This window comes from Coturnix japonica, chromosome 17, assembly GCF_054131305.1.
Source record: "Coturnix japonica strain WE chromosome 17, WE-NBRP24, whole genome shotgun sequence".
In the NCBI taxonomy this organism is placed as follows: domain Eukaryota; kingdom Metazoa; phylum Chordata; class Aves; order Galliformes; family Phasianidae; genus Coturnix; species Coturnix japonica.
The window spans coordinates 4,171,769-4,198,324 of NC_140679.1; the positions used below are offsets into that span (position 1 = coordinate 4,171,769).

The 26,556-nt window shown below is 50.4% G+C and overlaps 1 protein-coding gene and 1 long non-coding RNA gene across 2 annotated transcripts; both read right to left on the reverse strand.

Moving 5' to 3' along the window:
• Positions 1 to 1,149: 1,149 nt before the first annotated feature.
• On the reverse strand, positions 1,150 to 2,748 carry LOC146758087 (uncharacterized). The gene is made up of 2 exons (XM_085518322.1): positions 2,607 to 2,748; positions 1,150 to 2,317 (listed from the first exon to the last, which is right to left on the reverse strand). The coding sequence occupies exons 1-2, from the start codon at positions 2,663 to 2,665 to the stop codon at positions 1,963 to 1,965; spliced, it is 414 nt and encodes a 137-aa protein (XP_085374448.1). The 5' UTR covers positions 2,666 to 2,748; the 3' UTR covers positions 1,150 to 1,962.
• Positions 2,749 to 21,801: 19,053 nt separating this feature from the next.
• On the reverse strand, positions 21,802 to 24,133 carry LOC146758088 (uncharacterized). The gene is made up of 3 exons (XR_014935387.1): positions 23,175 to 24,133; positions 22,489 to 22,617; positions 21,802 to 22,112 (listed from the first exon to the last, which is right to left on the reverse strand). It is a non-coding gene; the product is annotated as an uncharacterized LOC146758088 (long non-coding RNA).
• Positions 24,134 to 26,556: the final 2,423 nt, after the last annotated feature.

Sequence of the window (26,556 nt, forward strand, 5' to 3'; positions counted from 1 at the left end):
CTGTTCACCTCCAGAAGAGGGTGCTCAGAAGTGTTTACTGGCAGAAGATCTGGCTCCAGCTTGGTATGGGAAAACTGGGGAATGATACCATCGTGTCCGGTGAAGAACAAGAAGCAGGTGGGCGTCCCTGCTCCCTCTTTTCTGCTGGCAAGGTCCAGATGAGATCCCAGAGCCAGAAGCTGAAATTCCAAGGAGAGCTGACTCAACCATTTTGGATTTGAGCTGTCACACCAAGGAGAGCTGACTGAACCACGTTGGACTTATTTGTAAGTTTATACTATCATTGGAAACTGTTGCCGTGGTCACAGTCATCGTCAGCGGAACAACAACTCCTGATGACCCACCACTACTGAAGATCAATGACTGAACTACTAAACACGTCAGATCCATGGTGGTGACTCTCTCTCCCTCTTGCTTCCTATAAAGACTCCTTGATTCTTTTTCCTGTCTTTTCTATTGCCCGCCTTCCCTTCCTAATCACCCTAAATCGTAATAGCGTCCGTCCTCCAACATTTGAACCATGCTCAGGCATACACGTATGGACCTCCTCTCCTTCCTATAAATTGGAGCAGGACAGAGAACCACAAGGATTGTCAGCTCCCAAGTCATACAAGTATTGCACACAACACAGATAACTTCATCTGTTGGCCCCGCTGTCTCTGCATACCACCAAGCGAGGACCTGCAGTGCCCAGGCGAGACGATGTGCCTGGCAGTGCAAAGCCAGCCCACGTGTGTGCAGATGGCAAGGAGCGTGTGGCACTGTGCACCGACAGCCCTTGCCTGCCCAGGACTGCATGTGGAAGGCGTTCTCCACTGCAGCCCTGCCCAACAGTCAGTAGGGGTGTGCGGCCATGATGGCAGTAATGAACAAACTGCTGCTTCACAAAGATCTTGGCCCGATTAGAAATCTTTGAGTAGTGCTGTTACAGCAGACAGAATGTGATAAGCGCAAGTAGTCTCCTGCACTTCACATCCTTGCTACTTCATTCTGGGTGTTGTCACTGAGCAGCATCTAACACAAGTTCTGCCCTGGTCAGCTGGCTGCCTTAGCTTGAGCCCTGATGGCAACGCTGGGACGTGATGTTAGTATTGCTGTTTTCTCCTCGTCAGAATACTCTGCCTTTTGAAGGAAGCAGCTTCTTGGTTATTTTGTTTTGTTGTTGAACTTTATTGAATTAATTTACAATATCTATATTCCATATAGTTATAGATGTTTTGAATATGATCATCTGTGGTGCTGAGAATTTTTGTAGAAAAGGTATACTCAGTTCAGAAGGTGTAATAAGGATGTTAAAGGAAGAAGCCCCTGTTGTGTTGACCAGTGATGATGCTCCCACCACCTGACCAATGGTGGAGAGGAGCATGAAGAGAGAGGTGGTGCTGGGGGGATCTTGGGGCTGCTGGGCCTGTCATACTTTTTCCAGGCAGAGGATTTACAGGTGTTGCCCCATGCCGACCCTGTGGGGGGGGGCCACTCCCACATCCTGAAGGATGGAGGAGAGGAGCGGGAGGGCAGAGTTGGTGCTGTGGGGGGCTGGGAGCTGTGGGGCCTGGTATGCTTTCCCCTGGCTGTGGTTTTCTGGGTGTCGGATGATGCCCTCAAACTGCCACCCTGTGGGGGCTGCTCCAACCTCCTGAAGGATGGTGAAGGAAAGTTGGTGACAGTTCCTGGGGGGGACAGGGGGCTGCTGGGCCAGTTGGCTTCCCCCAGGCAATGGTCGTCCGTCTGTTGGATGATGTCCCCAGGTCTATACTCTGCTGGGGTCGCTTCCATCCCCTGATGGATGGTGGAGGGGAGGGTGAGGGCAGAGATGGTGCTGGAGGCTGACAGGCCTCTCAGGCTTCCCTGAGGCAGTGGCTGCCTGCGGGTGACACTTTGAGGGAGCCACTGCCAACCCCTGAAGGATGGTGGTGGGGGACGGGAGGGTGGTGTTGATGCCAGGGTGCTGCTGTTTGGGTGCTAGCCGATGACTGCAAGCTGCCAAACCAGGTGGGTCCCTCCTGTCCCCTGAAAGAGGTGTTGATGCCCAAGGTGGATAGGGGCCACTGGGCATGATGTACTTCCCAGGGGCCACGGAGCCTGGGCTGGTGGGCTACAGGGGCTGCACTGGGGGCAGCTGAGCCCGACAGCCGTCAGGCCTGGCAGGGGCCGCTCTGGTGGTGCTCTGCGGCTGGTGGGCAGATTGTCACTGCACAGGCACCGGTTGTTTGTGCCACGTCTTTTCTGTCCGGCGCACTGAGGCGAGCAAGCTGTTTGTCCAAGCGTGAGGTTGCTGCGGGCAATATGCTGGACTGCAGCATCTTCAGCAAGGCGCCTGCAGGGAGAGAAACGTGCTGAGGGCACAGGAGAACCCCCTGCTCTCCTTCCTCACAGTGCATGATAGAGTCACTCTCAGCTCCGGGCCTGTCTCAGGCCCAGCAGTAAGAACATGCAGCAGGAATGGCGAGGCCAGTTAAATGTCTGACAGTGTCAATCTCAGACAGTGTTAGGCAACAACTAACTGGCTTCTCTATGCTGCTTTAAGTAGAAATGCCTCCTTGCTCACAGGATCCCTATAGTAAAGAGAGGGGGCAGGATGGGGTTGGGGGTGAACAAGAACTCACTGGTTTATCTGCCTCCGTTGTCGGACAAGACGATAGCACGAAAACATTGCCATCAGCATGGTAACGAAGATAGCCACACCAAATCCCAGGCAGTACTTCTTGATAAAATTATTGTCTGCGGCATTTGCGTGTTCCTCACCATCCGCACCTGGAAAAACAATGTGGATCTGTTTCACCAGCTGCTGCTTTGAGTGACGTGGACAAGAACAACCACAGGAAGGATCCTGCTCCGGGCTGCTGTTGTGCCTGGTGGCTCAGGGGAAGCACAGCAAGCTCTGGAATGCAGGGTCTGTGCACAGGAGGTACTATGGAGGGTCCTGTTTCCTCTCCTTATCTGCTGAATGTGGTTCTGGTGGCCTAGTTCCCAAAAGGACAAAGTTCCTAAGTCCCTGGGAACTGGCTGCAGTGGGAGGGGAGCAACCTCTAACCACGGCCACGGAGCTCTATGAGCGGCCCTTACCTGGAGTGACAGTTGTTGTGTGCATGGCCTCTATTACTCTCAGGGGGACAGTCAGTGTGCGAACTCTGCCGTTCCAAAATGCAAGCCAGCGCATAGGTGCTCCACCTGTCTCTTTAGAAAGGAGGTAAGGGAGTGGGACTGTAAGTAACTGCTTCTCATCAGGAAGATGGTGCAGTTTCTCCACATGTATTTCTAGAAATTCAGTTTCACAAGCCTTTCAGGGAACAGACGGAAATACACCTACCACGTGCTTTGTCCTTCATGATTTTCATTAGCAGAGGGGGCAGTGTCTGCAGATATTTTCCTGTTTCCAGGGCCTCTTTCTGTTTCTCAGGACCTAAACAGAAAGCATTAAGATAACTTTCAGACAAACAAGATATTAAACTGAACGGTCTTTTCAGTGAAGTCAGTTATGACAACAGCCACCCCTGGGATGCCTGTGGGGTTCCAGCACAACTAAGGATTTAGCACGGCCTTCCCTGGAGGCACTTCTGCAACCAAAGAATGAGAACTTTTCACCACACACTGCAGCTTACCTAAACGCATAACGGCATCACTGAATGGGACCAGGGCATTGTGCGAGGGCAGGGCACACACACACAGGTGTGCATTCTCACTCACACCTGCAGATGCGCCTGGCTGACATTAGGACTGTGAGCTGGCATCTCTCAAAGGAAGTAAAATCTCATGACATGGTATGCTGTAATTTCTCTCTTCCTTAGGGACCTGCAGTGACTGGAAGGGGCTCAGGTGATGACATGGCACTCAGACCTGGGTCAAAAGTTGCAAAGCTGCAGAGAAGCCAGGTGGGCAGTTGGCTGGCACTCAGCAGCTTTCCAGATACTCTCTCCAGGCCATGTAAAACAATCTTCAGAGAAGGCATAGAAGAACATTTGGCCCCTCAAGGTTTTTTTAGTGGGGAGATCTCTGATGTATGGAGACAAAGTCAACGGGATGCTGGGAGCATGCAGCACCCAAGAAACAGTGACTACCCAAGCTTCTCATGGAGAAGAAATCACCAGGCAGTGAAAAGATGAACCCCTCCTGAACTTCCACAACCAAATATGAGCAAAGATCATGAGATGAAGACTGGTGACTTACGTCTGGCATCCACCCCAGGCTCAGGGACGCGACTTTGCTTTCGAAATGCACCAAAGGGGCCTGCAGGCACAAGAGTGATCAGACACAGGTGAGGAGAGCTTCCGCTGTGCACTGGGGTCTGCCTTGTTTTTTTTCCTGCAGTGACCTGTGAGGACTGGCTGCAGGTCAGGGAATGACATGGCCCAAACAGCAAAGGAATAGGAGCAAAGACTGGCAAGGGCCGCCTTCCCACTGAAATGTGACAATTCTCCAAGTAAAGAAATACTAATGACTGATCTGTGTACGACCTTCAAAGCACAAAGAGACTTGAAAGACCTTTGGAGAGCCTTACGTACCCAAATAAGCTATTATAGCACTAATTTTTTGACTTCCAAGGAAACAGACACTCACAACTTACCTCGGAGTTTCCCCTGAGGCACAAAAGCAGTCTCCTTCCAGTCATCTGAGGAAGGAGTACCAATGTCATCATCTAGAAGAAAGAACAGAAGAGGGATGTTCCCATTGCATGCTGTGATCTTCCTCTCCCTTAGTGACAGGGAAGGGGACAGGTAACAGGATGGGAGACTCAGGCCTTGATCGCCAAAGCTATAGAGGGGCCAGGGTGACCTGGAGCCTAGCACTCGGCAGCTTTACAAATGCTCCCTCCTGGCCACATGCAGCACCCCTCTGGGACCGCGTGGAAGAGCATACAAAGAAAAGGTGCCTGAAACACACTGGGCTACAGCTGGGGGTCTCTGTTGGGAACCAGGATTTTTCTATGGGGAGCATCAGGCAGCTGGAGCAGAAATGCTCATGCTTTTCCCAGCACACACCTTCCACGTTCTCCCCTGGGACACCCCCAGGATGAAGAGCATGCTCCACCCAGCCAGCGGCAGAGCCGTGGGAGCACAGGGCTTCCTCATGCCCTTGCCCAGCTCCTGTGGTGCTGCCTGTCCCCCTTTTCCAATACCCCCCCGCCCCCATCGAAGGCAGCCTTAGGGCTATAAGGCACAGAGCCACTGGAACCAGAACCTGGGCTTCTCACTCTCATTTCCGCTTATTTTTTACCCCATCTCTGCCCACCCACCTGCTCCTGCTGCTCGCCCTGGAGCAGCACAAGTCTCCTGACAACACATGGCTATCAGTAGGAGGACGGCAAGGCAGGTGGGGGCCGTGGCCCCCAGTACTCGTGCCATGCTGCTACCACCACTGCTACAGCCACAACGAGTGCTGCTATTGGGGCACAGAACACCTAGAGCACGCAGCTGGGCATTGTGATCTTGTGGCACAAGGCAGCAATGTGGCAGGGCATAGTGACCTCACATCCCCAGGCTGCTGGCTGGGCCTCCCCACGGGCTGCTCCTCCTGTGCAGCAGGGCTGCATAGAGTGGGTGCTTGTGGCACCCCTTAGTGGGTGAGTGCTAGGCTGCTGGGGAAGAATTACTGGGAGCGTGTCCCACTGGGTAGATCTGTTCCACCGCAAGGACCAGGCTCCCCCTGGGCTTGTTATGGACGCTGAGGATTCCCAGTCATCTAGAGCAGCAGGAGACCATGGCAGATATTTTCACATTTACATTGTGGAAATATATTATTGTGGAATGGTTTGGGTGGGAAGGGACATTAAAGACCCAGAGACTCTGTCAAAGGATAAAGAAAATCGCTCCAGTGTTGTTTTTACTGCTTTGTGCAAATCAAAAGATTGCATTTTGTCTTTTAATGGCCAAAAAAGCCATTTCTTCAGGGACATTGTATTTGTTGTCACAGACTCTAACAAAAATGCAAACTGAGCTTTATCTGTAGCATCAATACTTTAGTATTTCGTATCTTGTATTTGACAGTTCCCTCCCAGCCAGTTGCCCGTGCCTTTCTCTCAGCCCATGAGAGCACCACTTACTGCCTCTGGGAACTTGGAAACTGGCAGCATGATGGCCAGCACACACACAAGGTGCTCGTGACGCAGCTCCAGACGGCTCTCCTGAGGCCCAGCTTCATTTCACGGCCACTCACGCTCTGCTGCTGGACATTCTGCAACGGAAAAGCCACCGGATGCAAATCCCATCCCTCACAGATGGTATCAGACCCCTGCTCTCATGGCAGTCACCACCGCCCGGCATTGGGCAGCGCTTCCACTGTCCTTGCTCCTGCCACAAGACACCAACGTCTGCTTCTAGTTCGGCTCCACCATGGGATCCTGTTTGCAACAGAAAAACACACGGAGGCTGCCAGCCACTGCAACACGCGCTGTGAAACCCCTGGCACTGCTGAGTCCCATGAGCAGAGGAGAGAAGCGTCTGCCTGCCATGGACGGGCTGCGGCGGGATTGAATCCTGCCTTCCAATCGGGAAACCCCCAGGGAGAGCCTCCCTGGGGACCCAAAGACTTACGGCAGCGCCAACACAGCAGGCAGAAACGCGACGTGCTCCTGACTTCCCACACTGTTCCCTTAATCCCTTAATTCTAATACACATTCTTTATCATGCAGACCCCCTCTTGTTATCGCCCATCTTGTCAGGGAGATGCAAATATCAAAAGAGGAGTTGCAACACCTAATCCCCTTCTCGCCAGGTGTCTCAGGGAGTTCTCACTCCTTAATCTTCATCCTTCCTGCTCTTCCAGACCCACTGTCTCCATTCCTTGTTATTCTAACTAAATCATTTTCTGTAAACTACCTTTAACTATCCCCCTTTTAGCCCCCCTTTATTCTGAATTCCAGCAGAGCATCTGTTTTCTGCTTCCCTGTTCATCCCTCCCTCTCCCTCTCCCTCCCTCCGCCCTATGACGGCAGCCCTTCAAAGCAACCAACACAACCACGCCAAACCGCAGCCCGGACTCGTCCCGCTCACTGCAATCCAGACCCACTCCATCCATACAAACCTTCATCCACGCCGTTTCTTAACCGGGCCTCGGCGCCACCCGGATCTTACAGCCAGCGAGCGGCCGGCAAACGAACGGCCGTCTTCCTCTTGGTGCCGCACAGCCCAGCACGGCCGGAGCCGCACCACACGATCCGGGCCGGGGCCGGCTCAGGCTCTGCCTCCAGGCTTTTGGGGCCAGCCGGGTGACTCCGCAGCACAGCGAGACCGTGGAGCCGCCCGGGAGCCGCCTCTGGGTGCCGGCAGCGCCGCGAGCTCCTCCCCCGACAGCCCCTCCGTGCCCCCGCACCGAGGCCCGACCCCGTTCGCAGCACAGAGCCCGCTCCTCCCAGCCTTGCTCATGGCCGCCATGGCCCAGAAGTGCACTCCGCCGCCTGCAGGAAGCACTTCCAGTCACTGTCACGTGGCTCAGGCCGGGCTGGGGCCTGTTGGGGGGGGGGCAGCTGCCAGATCTTCTGCCAGTAAACACTTCTGAGCACCCTCTTCTGGAGGTGAACAGCTCTGGAGGAAGGTGCTTTCAAATGTCCACAAAGTGATGTTGATTGTCACACAGTAGCACCCATCACTTGCCTCCTCCATAAATCAGTTACAGTCTTGTTGGTGAACCTGAAGACAAAAGGTCAGCGCGCTGGGACAAACAGCCACACACCAGTATCACAGAGTCACAGAATGACCCAGGTTGGAAGGGACCTCATGGATCATGAAGAACAAACCCCCCTGCCTGGCAGGGCCACCAAACATACACCTTTACTAGATCAGGTTGCCCAGGGCCCTGTCCAACCTGGCCCTGAACACCCCCAAGGACGGGGCATCCACAACCTCCCTGGGCAGCCCGTTCCAGGGCCTAACCACTCTCCTAGTAAACAACTTTCCCCCTAACATCCAACCTAAATCTTCCCTCTTTCAACTTAAATCAGTTTCCCCTTGTCCTGCTATTACCAGCCCCCTCCTCATCCTATGTGGAACACCAGTGCCAGCAGTGCGGCCGCCATTTTAGAACCCTCTCCACGTCACCTTGGTCACCGCTGCCGCGCGCAACGCACTCGCCTCTGACAGCTGTGGCAGTTAGCAGCCATGTCGGCAGCTAAGAGGGCTAGGGTAGAAGTTTTCCCTGTTTCAGGCGGGAGGATGGAGCTGGGGGCCCTAGGAGTGAGAAGGAGGAGGGGGCCCGCCATGACCACCAGGCAGAGGAGGGGTAAGAGAGCCATATTCCATCATGCCTGGACCAGCCCCGTGACCACCACCCATGTGGAGCCTATGGAGGTGGATCCACCTCCAGATGAGCGAATGGAGGTGGATCCACCTGCAGAGGAGCCCATGGAGGTGGATCCACCTGCAGAGGAGCCCATGGAGGTGGATCCGCCCGCGGCATAGCTGGCCTGGCACCACACCACCGTGCCAGGCCCCGCACTGGCATGGTCACAGCTCCACCGTGGCTGGTCCAGGCGCTGAGCTCCTTACCCGCTGCACGGCCCCCGCCCCCTGCATTAGCTGGGTGGCATTTTTGTAACATCTGTTCCTCCTTTGGGCCTATTCTGCAGCCACATTCTGTGGGCCCCCAGTCCCATCTTTACCCTGTTTGTTCCAGTCCCTGTTTCTATAGTTGCTTTTTGGGTTTAGTTTAGTTTTAGAGTTAGGTGTAGGTTGTTGTTAGTGTTTTTGAGTTAGGCATAGGTTATTGTTTGTGTTTTTGAGTTAGGCATTGCTTATTGTTCATTTTTTAGTGTTAGGAGTAGGTTAGGAGTAGGTTTAGTGTTAGTAGTTGGTGTTTTCCTGTTAGGAGTTTGTTCCTCTTCATTCTTTAGTGTTAGGAGTAGATTGTTGTTCCCATAGTAGAGTTAGGCATAGGTTACTGTTGGTACTGTAGGGTTAGGCGTGGGTTCCTACCAGCAGCTGGCAGCAAACAGCGCTCGCTCGGTAAGCACACGTCTGCTTTCTCCCCCGGAGCCGTGAGTGCGACTGCCATGAGAGCAGAGGTCTGATACCATCTGCGAGGGATGGGATTTGCATCCGGTGGCTTTTCCGTTGCAGAATGTCCAGCAGCAGAGCGTGAGTGGCCGTGAAATGAAGCTGGGCCTCAGGAGAGCCGTCTGGAGCTGCGTCACGAGCTTCCTGCATGGCCAGCGCAAGGTAGGTGTGCCTTACTTTAAGCGTGCACTGAAGCAGTGTTGGTTAAGCACGGCTCACTCCTCTGTCTGCAACAGATGGGCTTTCTGCGCGCTTTATTGCTGTGGCCGGCGTTGAACAGCACAGCAGCAGCGAGGCCTCGAACATGTCCACAACCAGGTACGTGAATGTGAGTAAATTTAGCTGTGTGAATGATGTTATTGTTCATATTAGTAAGGCAGTATTCACATGTGTGTGATGGAGCTCAGGGATAGGTTTATTCTTGCCTGGTAAATTTTCCCTTCTTTGACACCCACCCGTCCTCTTGCTTCTCTTCCCCTCACCTGTAAGTGCAGCAATACTGAAGGCTGAGGGCTCTTCTCCGAGGCAGGCGCTAAAGGGCAATTGAAATGCAAGTTTGTTGTCCCTCTTTGTTCTTGGGTCGGTAGCCCAAGGTGACCAAGCTTCAGAGCACTTCTCTAAGTCAGCCTGGAAATGTTTCTAGCAGGAAGTAACTCCATCACAGTGCCTGAGAGTAATGATGCCTCTTTTTCCCCCCTCACAGCAGGCAGCCTCCATAAGAGAGCAGTAGAGCAGCAGGCTGTCTGTGCTATGGCTGCTGAACTGCATTTCTGGCCACCTGAGATCCCTGAGCCCATGCTAATGAAGAACATGCTGCGCCACAGACTCTTCTACGGAGCCGTTTTGCAGCTTCTCTGTGCTGGCCATCATGCTGCCAGTTTCCAAGTTCCCAAAGGCAGTAAGTGGTGCTCTCATGGGATAGGAGAAAGGCACGGGCAACTGGGTGGGAGGGAACCATCTGTAACTGTTGCCAGCAGCCTGGAGGTGCCAGCTCAGTCTTATCCTGTGGCTACTGCTGCTCCCTATGAGCTGCCAGGCACAGGGTCCTCCCGCCCGTGCAGGGACCGCCTTGCAGGAAAGGGCTTTAGGCTCTGGTTTGTGTGGGATTTGGGGAACGAGACAGGGGTGGAGTTTCTTGTGTGCCCGACTGTCAGGAAGGCGGTTCCCAGTTCTGGCAGCCCAACGTGCCCAGCAGGGTGACTTGAGCTCCCAAAGCGAGCCGCCAACCAGTTGTTAGCTGAGAAGGTTCCCTGAGCGTTTCCGAATTGATTCTTGTAGGACTCGGAGAGTCTGGGGACTGAGACTTGGGAGAGAGTGAAGAAAGCTGAGGCAAGGCAAGCGCTGCTCAGCTGAGGAAGAAAGCCGAGAAGGAAAGCAGAAAGCAACGATGATGGCCTGAGCAAGAAGCTACAAAGGACAGCAGAACCACCTGCAGCGCTTCCTCGGAGGTGGCACCAAAAGCTGCTGACTGAACAGTCCAGTTTACCGGCACAGCCGTGCTTTCCCTGTCATGGACGGTGGAGATGATGGAAGTGAACTGGACAGGAAGGACTTGTGCTGCGTTAGAAGCAAAGAGGGCTTCACCTGTGCAGTACTTGGTGTACGGCAAGAGCTGGAGACGCTGCGTTCCTTCAGGGTGTGTCTCTTGAGGTCCAGGCCTGGTGTAGGGTTAGGTTGAAATAGGGCTGGCTGGGACTGGAGAGGGAGGAGGTGACGTAGCCCTGGGGTTTGGCTTCTCCTTGGGTCTGACTGGAGGCTGAGTGACTGATTGCTAAGCGGAAATCCTGGGCACTGGGGCTTCATTTTGGGGTGTGGGCGGGGTAATAAATAGAAGCCGAGTCCTTTTGTACGCAATAAAATTGAAGCGAACTTTCTAAACCTGGTGCTGCCTCTTTCAGTAGCTGGTCAGAACGTCCCTCGCTCAGGCTGGCAATCACAGGGCGATGAAGCGGTCGGCTTCACGTCTCTCCCTTGACATGGTGCAGGTTTTCCCCCGTTTCCTTGTTGGTCTTCCCAACCTGTGGCCTTTCAGCCAACCCGTAAGTGCTGGTGACAGGCTGTGAGCATCTCCTTGCTCTCTGAGGACTGACAGAAAGAAACCAGAGGAGGGGAAGCAGCCCGGCAGGAAGAAGGGTGTCCCGTGCTCAGCCCCTTGAGTTGGCCTCTCTTCCCTGAGGGTTCTTTCAGCTTCTGATGCACCGTGTGCTGCTGTTTGCCCTGGGAAGCCCAGCTGCACGCTGGCAGCCGTGGCCTGTGCATCAGCCTCCCCTTGAGGCCCAAGGAGTTGTTTGTTTTTATGTATTCAGTATTGGTGTGGCATTTTGTTGTTTTGTTCAGCTTTGAGATCAAGGGGTAATTTAACACCGTTGGAAGTAATTGGGGTTCAGGAGTAGCACATGCAGAATTTTGATCACGCAGCAAGTTGTGATTTCTACTGTGTTGAAGAACTGGCACACACATATACGCCTGCAGCCGGAGCTTGATTGACTCTCGTCAATACGGCCTTCCAAAGCCCGGCCCTGGGGAGTTGTCCAACCTTTTGTACTACCTAAGTTTATTTTAAACAGCCAAGGAGGAGTAATCTCTTAAAGGCTTTTTTAAAGGCATTGGACTAGGTTTTGATTATCACGTCTCAGGAAGCTTCTGCATTCCACCTAGTGCTAATGGGATAAATCAAGAGCAGATTACACAAGAGATTCAGGCCTTGCTGCCAGTCTTTTATGAATCAGAACTTTGTTTCATGTTGCCAGATATTCTGGTTTCCTTTTCAGGAGATTCCTTTGCTGTATATTAAGAAGGCCAAGGGCATCCTGGCCTGCATCAGAAACAGTGTTGCCAGCAGGAGCAGAGAGGTGATTGTCCCCCTTTTCTCAGCACTGATGAGGCCGCAGCTCGAGTGCTGTGTTCAGTTTTGGGCCCCTCAGTGCAAGGAAGACATGGAGGCCCCGGAACGCGTTCAAAGGAGGGCAACAAAGCTGGCGAGGGGTCTGGAGCACAGGCCGTATGAGTTGAGGCTGAGGGAGCTGGGATTGTTCAGCCTGGAGAAGAGGAGGCTCAGGGGAGACCTCATTGCTCTCTCTAACTTCCTGAAGGGAGGCTGTAGTGAGATCCGGATGTAGTGTGTAGGTCAGATCTATGAGGCAGGAGCTGCTGTGGGGCAGATGTGGGTCAGATCTATGGGGCAGGAGCTGTTGTGGGGATGATGAGGGTCAGATCTATGTGTCAGAAGCTGCTGTGGGACAGATCTAAGGGGCAGGAGCTGCTGTGGGGCACATGTGGGTCAGATCTATAAGGCAGGAGCTGCTGTGGGGCACATGTGGGTCAGATCTATGAGGCAGGAGTTGCTGTGGGGCAGATGTGGGTCTGATCTATGGGGCAGGAGCTGCTGAGGGTCAGAGCTACGGGGCAGGAGTTGCTGTGGAGCACATATGGGTCAGATCTATGGGACATAAGCTGCTGTGGGGCTGCTGTGGGTCATATCTATGGGGCAGGAGCTGCTGTGGGGTAGATGTTGGTCAGATCTATGGGGCAGGAGTAGCTGTGGGGCATATGTGAGTCAGATGTATGGGGCAGGAGCTGCTGTAGTTCAGATGTGGATCAGATCTATAGGGCAGGAGCTTCTGTGGGGCAGATGTGGGTCAGATCTATGAAGCAGCAGCTGCTGTGGGGCACATGTATGTCAGATCTATGGGGCAGGAGCTGCTGTGGAGATGATTTGGGTGAGATCTCTGGGGCAGGAGCTGCAGAGGGGCTTATGTGGGTCAGATCTATGGGGCAGGAGCTGCTGTGAGGCTGATGAGGGTCACATCTATGGGCCAGGAATTGCTGTGGGGTAGATATGGCTCATATCAATGGAGCAGGAGATGCTGTGGGGCAGATCTATGGGGCAGAAGCTGCTGTCGGGTATATTTGAGTCAGATGTATGGGGCAGGAGCTGCTATGGGGAGATGTGTATCTGATCTATGGGGCAGGAGCTGCTGTGGGACAGATCTATGGGACAGGAGCTGATGTGGGGCTGATGAGGGTCAGATCTATGGGGAAGGAGCTGCTGTGGGGCAGATGTGGGTCAGATCTATGGGGCAGGAGCTGCTGTGGGGCTGAAGTGGGTCAGATCTATGGGGCAGGAGCTACTGTGGGGTAGACGTGGGTCTGATCTATGGGGCAGGAGCTGCTGTGTGGCTGATGTGGGTCAGATCTATGGGGCAGGAGCTGCTGTGGCGCTGATGTGTGTCAGATCTATGGGTCAGGAGCTGCTGTGGGGCAGATGAGGGTCAGATCTATGGGTCAGGAGCTGCTGTGGGGCAGATGTGGTTCAGATCTATGGGGCAGGAGCTGCTGTGGAGATGATTTGGTTCAGAACTATGGGTCAGGAACTGCTATGTGACAGATGTGGGTGAGAGATTTTGAGCAGGAGCTGCTGTGGGGCTTCAGTGGGTCAGATCTATAGGGCAGGAGCTCATGTGGGGCAGATGTGGGTCAGATCTATGGAAAGGAGCTACTGTGGGTCTGATGAGGGTCAGATCTATGGGGCAGGAGCTGCTGTGGTGCTGATGTGGTTAAGATCTATGAGAGAGGAGCTGCTGTGGGGCAGATGTGGGTCAGATCTATGGGGCAGGAGCTGCTGTGGGTCATATGTGGGTCAGATCTATGAGTTAGGAGCTGCTGTGGGTCAGATCTATGGGGCAGGAGCTGCTAAGGGGCACATGTGGGTCAGATCTCTGAGGCAGGGGCTGAGGTGGGTCATATCTATGGGGCAGGAGCTGCTGTGGAGCTGATGTTGGTCAGATCTATGGGGCAGGAGCTGCTGTGGGTCAGATCAATGGGGCAGGATCTGCTGTGGGTCATATGTGGGTCAGATCTATGAGTTAGGAGCTGCTGTGGGTCAGATCTATGGGGCAGGAGCTGCTAAGGGGCACATGTGGGTCAGATCTCTGAGGCAGGGGCTGAGGTGGGTCATATCTATGGGGCAGGAGCTGCTGTGGGGCTGATGTGGGTCAGATCTACGGAACAGGTGCTGCTGTGGGGCTTATGTGGGTCAGATCTATAGGGAAGGAGCTGCTGTGGGTCAGGTGTGTGTCATATCTATGGGGCAGGAGCTGCTGTGGGGCTGGTGTGGGTCAGATCAATGGGGCAGGTGCTGGTGTGGGGCTGATGTGGGTCAGATCTATGGGGCAGGAGCTGGTGTGGGGCTGATTTGGGTCATATCTATGGGGCAGGAGCTGCTGTGGGGTAGTTGTGGGTCAGATCTATGGGGCAGGATCTGCTCTGGGGCACATGTGAGTGAGATCTATGGGGCAGGAGCTGCTGTGGGGTAGATGTTGGTCAGATCTATGGGGCCGGAGTAGCTGTGGGGCATATGTGAGTCAGATGTATGGGGCAGGAGCTGCTGTAGTTCAGATGTGGGTCAGATCTATAGGGCAGGAGCTCCTGTGGGGCAGATGTGGGTCAGATCTATGAAGCAGCAGCTGCTGTGGGGCACATGTATTTCAGATCTATGGGGCAGGAGCTGCTGTGGAGATGATTTGGGTGAGATCTCTGGGGCAGGAGCTGCAGAGGGGCTTATGTGGGTCAGATCTATGGGGCAGGAGCTGCTGTGAGGCTGATGAGGGTCACATCTATGGGCCAGGAATTGCTGTGGGGTAGATATGGCTCATATCAATGGAGCAGGAGATGCTGTGGGGCAGATCTATGGGGCAGAAGCTGCTGTCGGGTATATTTGAGTCAGATGTATGGGGCAGGAGCTGCTATGGGGATATGTGTATCTGATCTATGGGGCAGGAGCTGCGGTGGGACAGATCTATGGGACAGGAGCTGATGTGGGGCTGATGAAGGTCAGATCTATGGGGAAGGAGCTGCTGTGGGGCAGATGTGGGTCAGATCTATGGGGCAGGAGCTGCTGTGGGGCTGAAGTGGGTCAGATCTATGGGGCAGGAGCTACTGTGGGGTAGACGTGGGTCTGATCTATGGGGCAGGAGCTGCTGTGTGGCTGATGTGGGTCAGATCTATGGGGCAGGAGCTGCTGTGGCGCTGATGTGTGTCAGATCTATGGGTCAGGAGCTGCTGTGGGGCAGATGAGGGTCAGATCTATGGGTCAGGAGCTGCTGTGGGGCAGATGTGGTTCAGATCTATGGGGCAGGAGCTGCTGTGGAGATGATTTGGTTCAGAACTGCTATGTGACAGATGTGGGTGAGAGATTTTGAGCAGGAGCTGCTGTGGGGCTTCAGTGGGTCAGATCTATAGGGCAGGAGCTCATGTGGGGCAGATGTGGGTCAGATCTATGGAAAGGAGCTACTGTGGTGCTGATGAGGGTCAGATCTATGGGGCAGGAGCTGCTGTGGTGCTGATGTGGTTAAGATCTATGAGACAGGAGATGCTGTGGGGCAGATGTGGGTCAGATCTATTGGGTAGGTGCTGCTGTGGAGCTGATGTTGGTCAGATCTATGGGGCAGGAGCTGCTGTGGGTCAGATCAATGGGGCAGGATCTGCTGTGGGTCATATGTGGGTCAGATCTATGAGTTAGGAGCTGCTGTGGGTCAGATCTATGGGGCAGGAGCTGCTAAGGGGCACATGTGGGTCAGATCTCTGAGGCAGGGGCTGAGGTGGGTCATATCTATGGGGCAGGAGCTGCTGTGGGGCTGATGTGGGTCAGATCTACGGAACAGGTGCTGCTGTGGGGCTTATGTGGGTCAGATCTATAGGGAAGGAGCTGCTGTGGGTCAGGTGTGTGTCATATCTATGGGGCAGGAGCTGCTGTGGGGCTGGTGTGGGTCAGATCAATGGGGCAGGTGCTGGTGTGGGGCTGATGTGGGTCAGATCTATGGGGCAGGAGCTGGTGTGGGGCTGATTTGGGTCATATCTATGGGGCAGGAGCTGCTGTGGGGTAGTTGTGGGTCAGATCTATGGGGCAGGATCTGCTCTGGGGCACATGTGAGTGAGATCTATGGGGCAGGAGCTGCTGTGGGGTAGATGTTGGTCAGATCTATGGGGCAGGAGTAGCTGTGGGGCATATGTGAGTCAGATGTATGCGGCAGGAGCTGCTGTAGTCCAGATGTGGGTCAGATCTATGGGGCAGGAGCTGCTGTGGGGTAGTTGTGGGTCAGATCTATGGGGCAGGATCTGCTCTGGGGCACATGTGAGTGAGATCTATGGGGCAGGAGCTGCTGTAGTGCAGATGTGGGTTAGATCTATGGGGCAGGAGCTGCTGTGGGGCAGATCTATGGGACAGGAGGTTCTGTGGTGCACATGTGGGTCAGATCTATAGACCAGGAGCTGCTGTGCGGCTTATGTGGGTAAGGTCTATGGGGCAGGAGCTGCTATGGGGCACATGTTGGTCAGATCTATGGGGCAGGAGCTGCTGTGGGTCAGATCTACTGGGCAGGAGCTGCTGTGGGGCAGATGTGGGTCAGATCTATGGGGCAGGAGCTCCTGTGGGGCACATGTATATCAGATCTTTGGGGCAGGAGCAGTTGTGGGGATGATGTGTGTCAGATCTACGGAACAGGTGCTGCTGTGGGTTTATGTGGGTCAGATCTATAGGGAAGGAGCTGCTGTGGAGCTGATGTTGGTCAGATCTGTGGGACAGGAGCTGCTGTGTGGCTCATGTGGTTGAGATCTATGGGGCAGGAGCTGCTGTGGGGGTGATGTGTGTCAGATCTATGGGGCAGGAGCTGCTGTGGGGTAGATGTGGGTCAGATCTATGGGACTGGAGCTGCTGTGGGTCTGATGGGGGCTAGATCTATGGGGCAGGAGCTGCTGTGGGGGTGATGTGTGTCAGATCTATGGGGCAGGAGATGCTATGGCGCTGATGTTGGTAAGATATATGGGGCAGGAGCTGCTGTGGGGTAGATGTGGGTCTGATCTATGGGGCAGGAGCTGTTGTGGGTCTGATGTGGGTCAGATCTATGGGGCAGGAGCTGTTCTGGGGCAGATGTGGGTCAGATCTATGTGGCAGGAGCAGCTGTCGGTCAGATCTATGGGGTTGGAGCTCCTAAGGGGCAGATGTGGGTCGGATCTATGGGGCAGGAGATGCTGTGGGGCTGATGTGGGTCATATCTATGGGGCAGGAGCTGTTGTGTGGCTGATGAGGGTCAGATCTATTGGGCAGGAGCTGCTGTGGTGCTGATGTGGTTAAGATCTATGAGACAGGAGCTGCTGTGGGGCAGATGTGGGTCTGATCTATGGGGCAGTTGCTGCTGTGGGGCAGTCGTTGGTCAGATCTATGGGAGAGGTGCTGCTGTCGTGCTGATGTGGGTCAGATCAATTTGGCAGGAGCTGCTGTGTGTCAGATGTGGGTCAGATCTATGGGGCAGGAACAGCTGTGGTGCTGATATGGGTCAGATCTATGGGGCTGGAGCTGCTGTGGGGCAGATCTGTGGGACAGGAGCTGCTCTGGGTTAGATGTGGGTCGGATCTATGGGGCTGGAGCTGCTGTGGTGCTGATATGGGTCAGATCTATGGGGCTGGAGCTGCTGTGTGGCTGATGGGGATTAGATCACAGAATCACAGAATCGCAGAATCACAGAATGACCCAGGTTGGTAGGGACCTCATGGATCATGAAGAACAAACCCCCCTGCCTGGCAGGGCCACCAAACATACACCTTTACTAGATCAGGTTGCCCAGGGCCCTGTCCAACCTGGCCCTGAACACCCCCAAGGACGGGGCATCCACAACCTCACTGGGCAGCCCGTTCCAGGGCCTAACCACTCTCCTAGTAAAATAATTTCCCCCTAACATCCAACCTAAATCTTCCCTCTTTCAACTTAAATCAGTTTCCCCTAGTCCTGCTATTATCAGCCCTTTCCAAGAGTTTACTCCCCTCCTGGCAGTAAGTTCCCTTCAGGTACTGAAAGGCTGCAATGAGGTCACCCCGCAACCTTCTCTTCTCCAGGCTGAACAAACCCAACTCCCTCAGCCTGTCCTCATAGGGGAGGTGCTCCAGCCCCCTGATCATCTTCGTGACCCTCCTCTGGGCCCCTTCCAACAGCTCCATGTCTTTTTTGTACTGAGGGCTCCACACCTGGACACGGTACAACAGATGGGGCCTCACAAGAGCAGAGTAGAGAGGGACGATCACCTCCCTATCCCTGCTGACCACCCCTCTCCTGATGGAGCCCAGGATCCCATTTGCTTTCCTGGCTGCCAGAGCGCACTGCTGGCTCATGTTAAGTTTCTCATCCATCAGGACCCCCAGGTCCTTCTCTGCTGAGCTGCTCTCAAGGACCACTCCTCCCAGCCTGTACAGGTGCCTGGGGTTCTTCCGGCCCAAGTGCAAAACCTTGCACTTTGCCGTGTTGAACCTCATTAGGTTCACTCAGGCCCACCTTTCAAGCCTGTCAAGGTCCCTCTGAATGGCATTCCTTCAACTGCACCACTCAGCTTAGTGTCATCATGCACACACACCCATGTGGACAAATTCTGTATAATCATCTCCTCACTCTGGTGATAAAATCTCCCCGAAGAAGGATCCTGCAGCTCCACCATGGCACCTTCTAACTGAGGAAGAGGACCTTTGGTGAAGAAAAGAGCACTTGGGCAGTATGAGTCTCCAAGCACATGTGCTTCGTGTCTCCAGGCTGCTGCTGAGACCCAAAGGTGCTGTAAATCCATATAACTACCTTCACTTTTGCAGTATGACTGAATTAGGCACAGAAATATGGATAAAAGAGGCATTAAAATCAGAGCAGTTGGCCTTCAAGGCACACAGCTTTCAAAATGGCTCGGAGAGCAGAGCAAACTCTTTGCAAGTAACTATTACCACACAGTTCCATTTGGCTAAGTCAAAACATGTGCATTCTATTCGAGTATGATGATCTTTACATGCAGTTTATAACTGTAAAAAGGTATGTTTCAACTTGGGGAGAGGGGAGCTGTGGTGAGAGCCATGGTTTGGAATCCTTCAGGGCCAGCATGCTTATCTGAGGGAGACGCCTCCAGGCCAAAGCAGGTGCTACAGAGAGAAAGGTTTGACACAAATGGTTTTATTTGACTGCTAGAGACAAATGAGTAGGAAGAAGCTATGATTTCTTTGCTGACTGCTGGTAAATCAGAACTGCAGACTGTAGGAGAGCTTAAAGGAGCAGTAGTAGGAGTGTGAATGAATGCTCTCTGTTCTGCACTAGGATGGATGTGTGACCAGCAGGACATACCAATCTTCCACTCCCAAATCATGCTTTCCTGGAGGGCCTTCAAAACACTCTCACTGAGCCAAAAAAGACACTTTCTGGGCAGGGAAGGTCCCCAGAATGCCCATAGCCCCACCTGAGCACCTGACACTGGCACTCTGTACCTGCCTCACTGAGCCTCTTTGTATTTTCACCTCTGCCCAGCATCATGTAGAAGGGCTGCCAAGGGCTGTGTGCCTGCGTGCTCCCCTTGTGACAGCATTGTGTTGTAGGTGCCAACAAAGGGAAAGCACGGACAGTGCAAAGTAGCTGATAATTGCATTAAATGGGACTGTTTAGGCAGCACTTTGATTGTGTGCTGAACATACTTACACGGATCTTCATTAATTTAGGGGCTGAAGAGAGGCTGCAGCTCATTGCACAACATTCAGAGGTTCCCTCCCACATGCAAACGCATCTTTTGAAAAGCCAAGCCTTGATCTCGTTTGAGGTACCTTAGAAAATGTAACTGCAGTGGATCTGCTGAAGCTGAATTATTTGTGGAGAGAACATATTACATGTCTTCCCTTAGATCTAGTCACTAGTTATCTCACATGTGCTGTTGTATTAGACAGAAAAAGCACAAAATGGCGTACTTCCTCTTGTTCCAAAGGAAGTGACAGTCGTTATTCTTTCCAGCAAATGTAATTGCATCAATTGTTTCTCACACAATACTCACAATTAAGGTTTCCAAAAGAACAGCTAAACTATAAAGCAGAGGGGAGCTGTTATTCACAGGTGTTGGATTAGATCTAATTTATGAGTGTAGCAGAAGCTACTTAGATGCGGGTGCTTAAAGCACATTCCTTCCTCCTATATTCTGAAAGAATACTTAGACCACTCAAGGATATTTCAATACCCTGAGCTTTTCCTGGAAATGCTTGAATATGGCGTAGGCAAACGAGAGATAAAGGAGATCTTATAGCACAGGCAGATGACTAATGATGGTGCAAGCCATAAAAAAACACAGGACTACTAACAAGGGAATGGAGATCAGCTGAGTAACCAAAAGAACAGAGTTTCAAATATTCATTTTTACACACATGCTATTGTGATAGAGTAGGTGCATTATTCCGAGGGAAGGCAGAAAGTGAGATAGAGTAAAAGCTCTGCACTGTGCTGGTCACAGCACATTCAGCATTTTGCAAGCAGCTCCCAGCTGCATAGAATTGAGCAACACACCCATGAGCAGCCCACAGCACTGGAGGTGCTGCTGCCCTGCTGTCACCTACAGGTTGTGCTTAACAGTACTACTATATGTGAATACTTATGCTGCAGCTCTCTCCAGCTCCTCCAGATCTGAGCAAGACTGGATCAAAGAAGGGTAAGGTGCCCTGTTTTTTGAGGCAGCAAGGTTTTTTATTCATAGGGGAAAAGAGGTGTAGTCCAACATGAACATGTGCCTCTAAAATCTTTGTCAGTCTTCAAGGGAGGGAGCTGGAATTTCATCTGATTAATTTTTCCCCACTCTCAGTTCTCAGGAGGGTCACCGGCTGAGGAACTGGCAAAACTCTTTTCCCATTTTGTTTTCAACCTTTACCTTTTGTCAGCTCACTCTGCATCTTCTAGATCCCAGCCACCCCCAGTTTCCAAACACACCACCTTCTCACCCATCCTCTGCTCATACATGAGGTACCGCCAGCTGATGTTTATTCAGCTCAGAGAACAGCAGCGTATCTAACGGTCTTTAGTTATTAACACAAAAATCTTACCATGTGCTCACACCAAGACAATCTGGTACCATCACCCTTTCAGGTCATGCAGCAAAGCACTTGTTTGACTGCTTTTGAAAGATTCTTTTTCTTGCACTATCCCCTCAATACTCTTCATGTTATCTAGATGAGAACAAGCCACATCTGCTTACATCTCCTTCCAGATGTAACAGCCCTGGCAATCCTAAGGCATACTTCCTGATTGCACTGCTGCAACCAGCATTACACATACAGTATTGCATAATGTAGCCAAGTGTGGGAACAACCACACAGCCACAGGCAAGCTGTCACCTCAAAAGGAAAGTTCGTTCATGTTTTTCATGGTGCTGGGACTGCAGAGTGCATAAGTGAATTCAACATTCTCTGTATTATTACCAGAATTCAACAGGGATGGAACCTTTACAGCACAAATAATTTTGTTTGAGCACAGGCTTTGAAGACTATAAACTATTTGACCATTGCACGAGTTAGAAAATAAATTCTAAGTCTTGAAATATTCTCTACATACTTAGGAGTAAAATGCCCTACATTTTGAGCAGTTCTGTTGGCAACACTGTGAGGTTGCTACCTCTGGCTTTGCACGTGCTCTTGAACCAGGAGGAGGATCTGTGCTCTTGTCTCCTTAGAGAGCATTTGTGCTTTTTCTCATGAGTTTCCATTCTTTCCATGCTAAAGAGGGAAGGTGATGTGCCTGTAAACATGTTGTAGTTTAAACCTTCTGGTGCTGCACGCAGGTGCTGTGGGAGGGATTACCTTGTTTGTGGCAGTCTGGGCTGGGGGTGTGTTTGTGTGAAGATCTGCAAGGTGATATTTGCTCCTCCCAGACTACTTATGGGACATGCACGCATGCAAGCAAATATGTAAAAGAAAACCCACTTCAGGTGTGTTGCATTGCTCCAAAGGAGTGTAAGAAAGGAAAACACCAGTTACATAATAGAAGTATTCTCAAGAAGGAATTGTTTAATCACAAACACCTTTCAGTCTTAATAAAACTAAATTAGATCTTCTCTAACAGATCAGCATTTTATCCACAGTTGTTATACACACAAAAAAAGAGAAAAAAGTAGATTATCGTTTTAAAATGTAGCATTGCTATTATAAAAGAAAGGCTGGATGTTCTGCTGCTACAGCTTCTCCCTCACAGTTTAGCATTAAACTGTGTCAGCACCTTCTCTAGCTTCAATGCTAGTGCCATGTTACCTTTAATCCTTAATTTTCCTGACATGAAGGCCATGGTTGGCTTTAGTTTACCTAAAAAGAAGACACAGAATCATCAGGAAAAGGAAAGGAACTGGAGATTGCGATATCATATAGTAGTTACTTTGCTACCAAGTTCTACTGTAAAAGCATCAGAAAAGAGGTTCAACAGATTGACTGGATGCTTTCTGAAGCTACGCTCTGAAAAGTTCAATAGCTACTGAACAAAGCAGTAGATATTTTTATTATAAAATCATGGACTCACAGAGTGACTTACGTTGGAAGGGAATTTAAAGGCCATGCACTTCCAGCTACAGCTCATCCAATTCCAAGACCACAAAGAGAGGTGAGCCTGTCAGCTCATCCATCAGCAAGATGTTTCCTGCCACCAGTAGCTGCCTCAGTTCTGCCAAACCCGTTTGTTACTCACCAGTGAACATCTTCACAAAGTCGCCACTCGACATGCTCATCACAACATCAGCTGCTGCAGGAGGCTTCCCAAACCCAGCACTCCCACTGCTGGTTTTCAGGTCAAGGTACCAAGTGCCTCCTTCATCACCTGAGTGGAACAGGGAGAACCTGTGGCAGCACCACAAGGACTGATGTGCCCTGCCCTTTGCTACCCCCGCCTGCTTTTCTCTCCCATCTTCGTGCTAGACGTGCTCGAGGTGCTGTGCCAGAAGCTGCCCCGCGCTCTCTGTGCAGACAAGGTCAGCCCCAGCAGATGCCCCACAGTGCCACAGTGTCAGGGGACAAGGCAGTGGCTGCTGGTGGAGCTGGAGGCAGCAGGGGTTTGGAACAGAACTACCATGCTGACCCTGTGCAGCACGGCCAGCAGGGTGACACAGCAGAAATGAAACACCAGGAAAACACACCACAGTCCCCAAAAGAGCAGCACATGCTGCTGATGCAGAAAGCATCTCCCTGTGACAACAGCAGCAGGGTAAATCCCACATGTGCTGAAGTTGGCTCTGAAAGGCAGCATCTTATAGAGCACACCCAAAGATGTCCCTGTTCCTAGACCAGTTATAAAAGACAAGTATTTACATGTGAAAATACAGACTGACTCTTGCTAGAAAAGTGAGCATTTGAGAATTTTACAAGTGATGGTCTTACCTGACAATTCAAACTGAAAGACGCCCTGCGTGGATTTCGCTATTTCTTTATTGAGTTCTCCCTGAATAACTCTGAATGTTTCTGCAACAGGCCCCGCTGAAGCTGATTCTTTATTAAGCTTGGCTCCACCTGATGCCTGTGAAGCACCTAAAAGAAACAGATGGATTCTCTGTAAAATGCTGGAACGCTCTATCTCACTTATCTTTCTAAGAATATATATGTTTTCAGCAGTTCTTCTGCAAAAGCTTCTAAGGTGTGAATCAATTCACTACTTTAATCAGCAACTTTGTACACTGCAGTGAATGTGCTCATTTAACATTAAGAAAGAGCATTTGCAATTTATAAGGCATGTAATGCTTAGCAGCCCCTAAAAGCCATGCAGAAGGTCAGTGTATCAGGAAATAATTATTCTACTCAGTGAATTGCTACTGTGTTGGAGATCTGGGCAGTTGGCAGTATCAGTTCCTGGCAGAAAAGTCTAAGTGCGCACTCACAAATAGTATTTTCAAGGGAACTGGGCTCTTTTCAAACTTAGCCTCTTTCTTTCCTATATTTGTTTTGGCACTCCTATAAAACATATTCAGTATTCCTATCTGCCCTCCAATAGAAACATCACTATTCTGAAAAAGTGAACCTGATGCTTTTGTAAAAAAACAACTTCTCTATTTCATCTTGTAGACATTCACATCATGTACGACTGTGAGAACTTCATGTAGGAATAGAAGCTTCTCAAGTTCTCACACTGCAAGAAAGATGTAACACTCCTGCAAAATATGCTGATTGCTTGTGATTTTTTTACAGCAATATTTACTCATAATCTTCATACCACTTAACTCTGGTGGTAAAAAGCAAAAAGGTTGTTCAAAACAAGGTGCTGATTATGAACTGTGAAAGTTGCAGACACTAAAGTCACTTCCATAAATCAAACAGCCCAAATACAAGAGATTTTGCCACATAGCTTGAATGTAGTCCAAAAGTAACTTGAAATAGAGGAGGCATTCATTATCATCACAAATAATCGACATGTACATGCAGAGGTTGCCCTTCCACGGCCTTCTGATTATGTGGCTGTCATGTCAGTTTCAGCATCCAAGAAGAAGTCAGGCATCAGGGGGTGACCTAAAGGGGAGTTGAACAATAACAGTAAGCCCAAGTAAGGGTGAACAGCACAAACAGGAATCCATTCTGAAGGCAACAGCACCTCAATTTACCAGTAAATGAACTACAGGTTGAAAGAAGACGAGGTGACATGTTTAGGTTCTGGTACATTTAAAATCAGACCCAGAAGCCTCTTACAAATCCAGTCAGAAACATCTGAAGATGAAGAAACACTATCTCACTATTTGGTAAATAGTAATACATGCGCTTGTGGTGCAGGTCTATTTTCTTTTTGCTAATGGGTTTAAAATGTATATATATTTATATATATTTATATAGGCATTGATTATTAGAGCCTCAGTGGACTATTATGTGCTTTCCCAGAATCCACATTCTCAAACGTGAGGCAAAGCATCTTTTGACTGAGTCAAAGGAATATATCCATATTCCCCATATGGCCTTCCTTCCTTCGCAAACTTCTCATTTTAAAGATCTCTTTTACCTGGTGCAATTGCATAGACATCAAAATCCTTAACGCCTTCTTCTCTCAGTAGAACTTCATCAATAATGAAGTTTCCAGTGAAAGTTTTCGGCTTTGTTAAAATGCAATATGCAGCATCTGCAATTATGTCAGTTTTTCTGCGCTGCTTCTATATTCCGGATCCTCCCAGCATATCCATAGCAGCTGTATGTATGGCTGGAAAATTCAGAGGACAGGAAATTACAAGTTTAACACTAATGACATCACATACTCATCTCTTTGGCAAATGCATAAACTTTATTCTCCTCTCACATGAAAGTAAATCATGAGAAGACTAAACTGTGAAATACCATCAACCAGCGAAGAATGGTCAACCAGCAAACAATCCTCAAAGCGTAAAGATTCCCTTACTTGAAAAGTATTAAAGGAACCAAAAGAGGAATAAAGGGAAGAACTCCTTGTAATATTCATATTATTCAATGCTTCTATCAATACTTTCCACACAAAGACTTCCTCTGGCTTTATTCAGGACATGAAAAACTAACAGGACAACTATCTTTCTCAAAGTGAATGTGCATCAGCAATTAACATTTTCTGCAGCCATTACCATACTGAAAATCTCAATTTTAGCCCCACAATAACTTGTGAGATAACAAAGTGACTCTAAGTTAAAGATGAGAAACCCAATAGCACAAACTCAAACTTTTCCTGGCTTATGCTCCTCTACTTTCACATTACAGCCAATTATTATTGTTCTAAATATAGCAAAACTATGGGCAAAGACTGATATGAAAAACCATCTACTGTCCTGCAATCTGCACATCCTTCCATCTATTTCATACAAAGTGCTGCTGGTTTTCCATTAATTCATACATACAGCATCTTCCACTTTGACCCTGCAGTACCTCTACTACTCATTCACACTCTTACATCCTTTTGGCAGGCTACCTCTTTCACTTTTAGTTAAATCGAGAGCTCATAACATCTCACTATCAGCATATTTTCTTGTTTCAAGGAGCTGGATGAACCAATAGAACCATACTAGCACAGTGTTAATCTCCAGCATTGAAGCTGATCACATATATATGATGTTCTTTAAATTAAAAACTTTGTAATTGTAATGTAGATTCTACAGAAGTCACCTCTCTCACTCTCTAAAGTAGTTAACTTTTGTTTTGGCAGATAAACCTTTCAAAACAACATTTTTCTTCCTAGACTGAACATTACAAACTTTTATACTTCAGAACATGAACAGTTTTCATCAAGGAAACACTGATACATACAAATTTTGAAAGCTCACTTGCTGCTTCTAATGCTTTCAAGACACTGGTCTCTTTGTTCAGCAGCTACCAAACCTTCAACAGCAGCCCTGGTCCTCACTGACCCATGGACAATAAACTGGAGCTAGTATAAGATGGGCACACCAAGTTATTTTTCTGCTATGCGGCCCTTCAGTGTGCTGTGACTTGCAAGAAGTGTTGGATGGTTGTGTGAAGAAGCAATTGATTTCCCACTCAGCCAAAACTTTTTTTTTTTTTTACATCTACAGAGGTACATATCTTGTCAGCTTCATCTATTTCCTGGCAATCTAACTAGCTGGGGATTCTAAATATTGACATAAATGTCCAATACTACTCAGGGATGGTGTGCAAACCAAAGTTTGAGTCATGTTGAAAGGAGGAGTGACAAGACAGGAGAAAAAGCAGAATGTGCTCAGGCTGAAGGCAAGTTTAAGTGAAAACAGGAAGGCAACAGTGAGAACTAGGAAAGAAAGCCAATACCCACACAACATCTTTGATCACA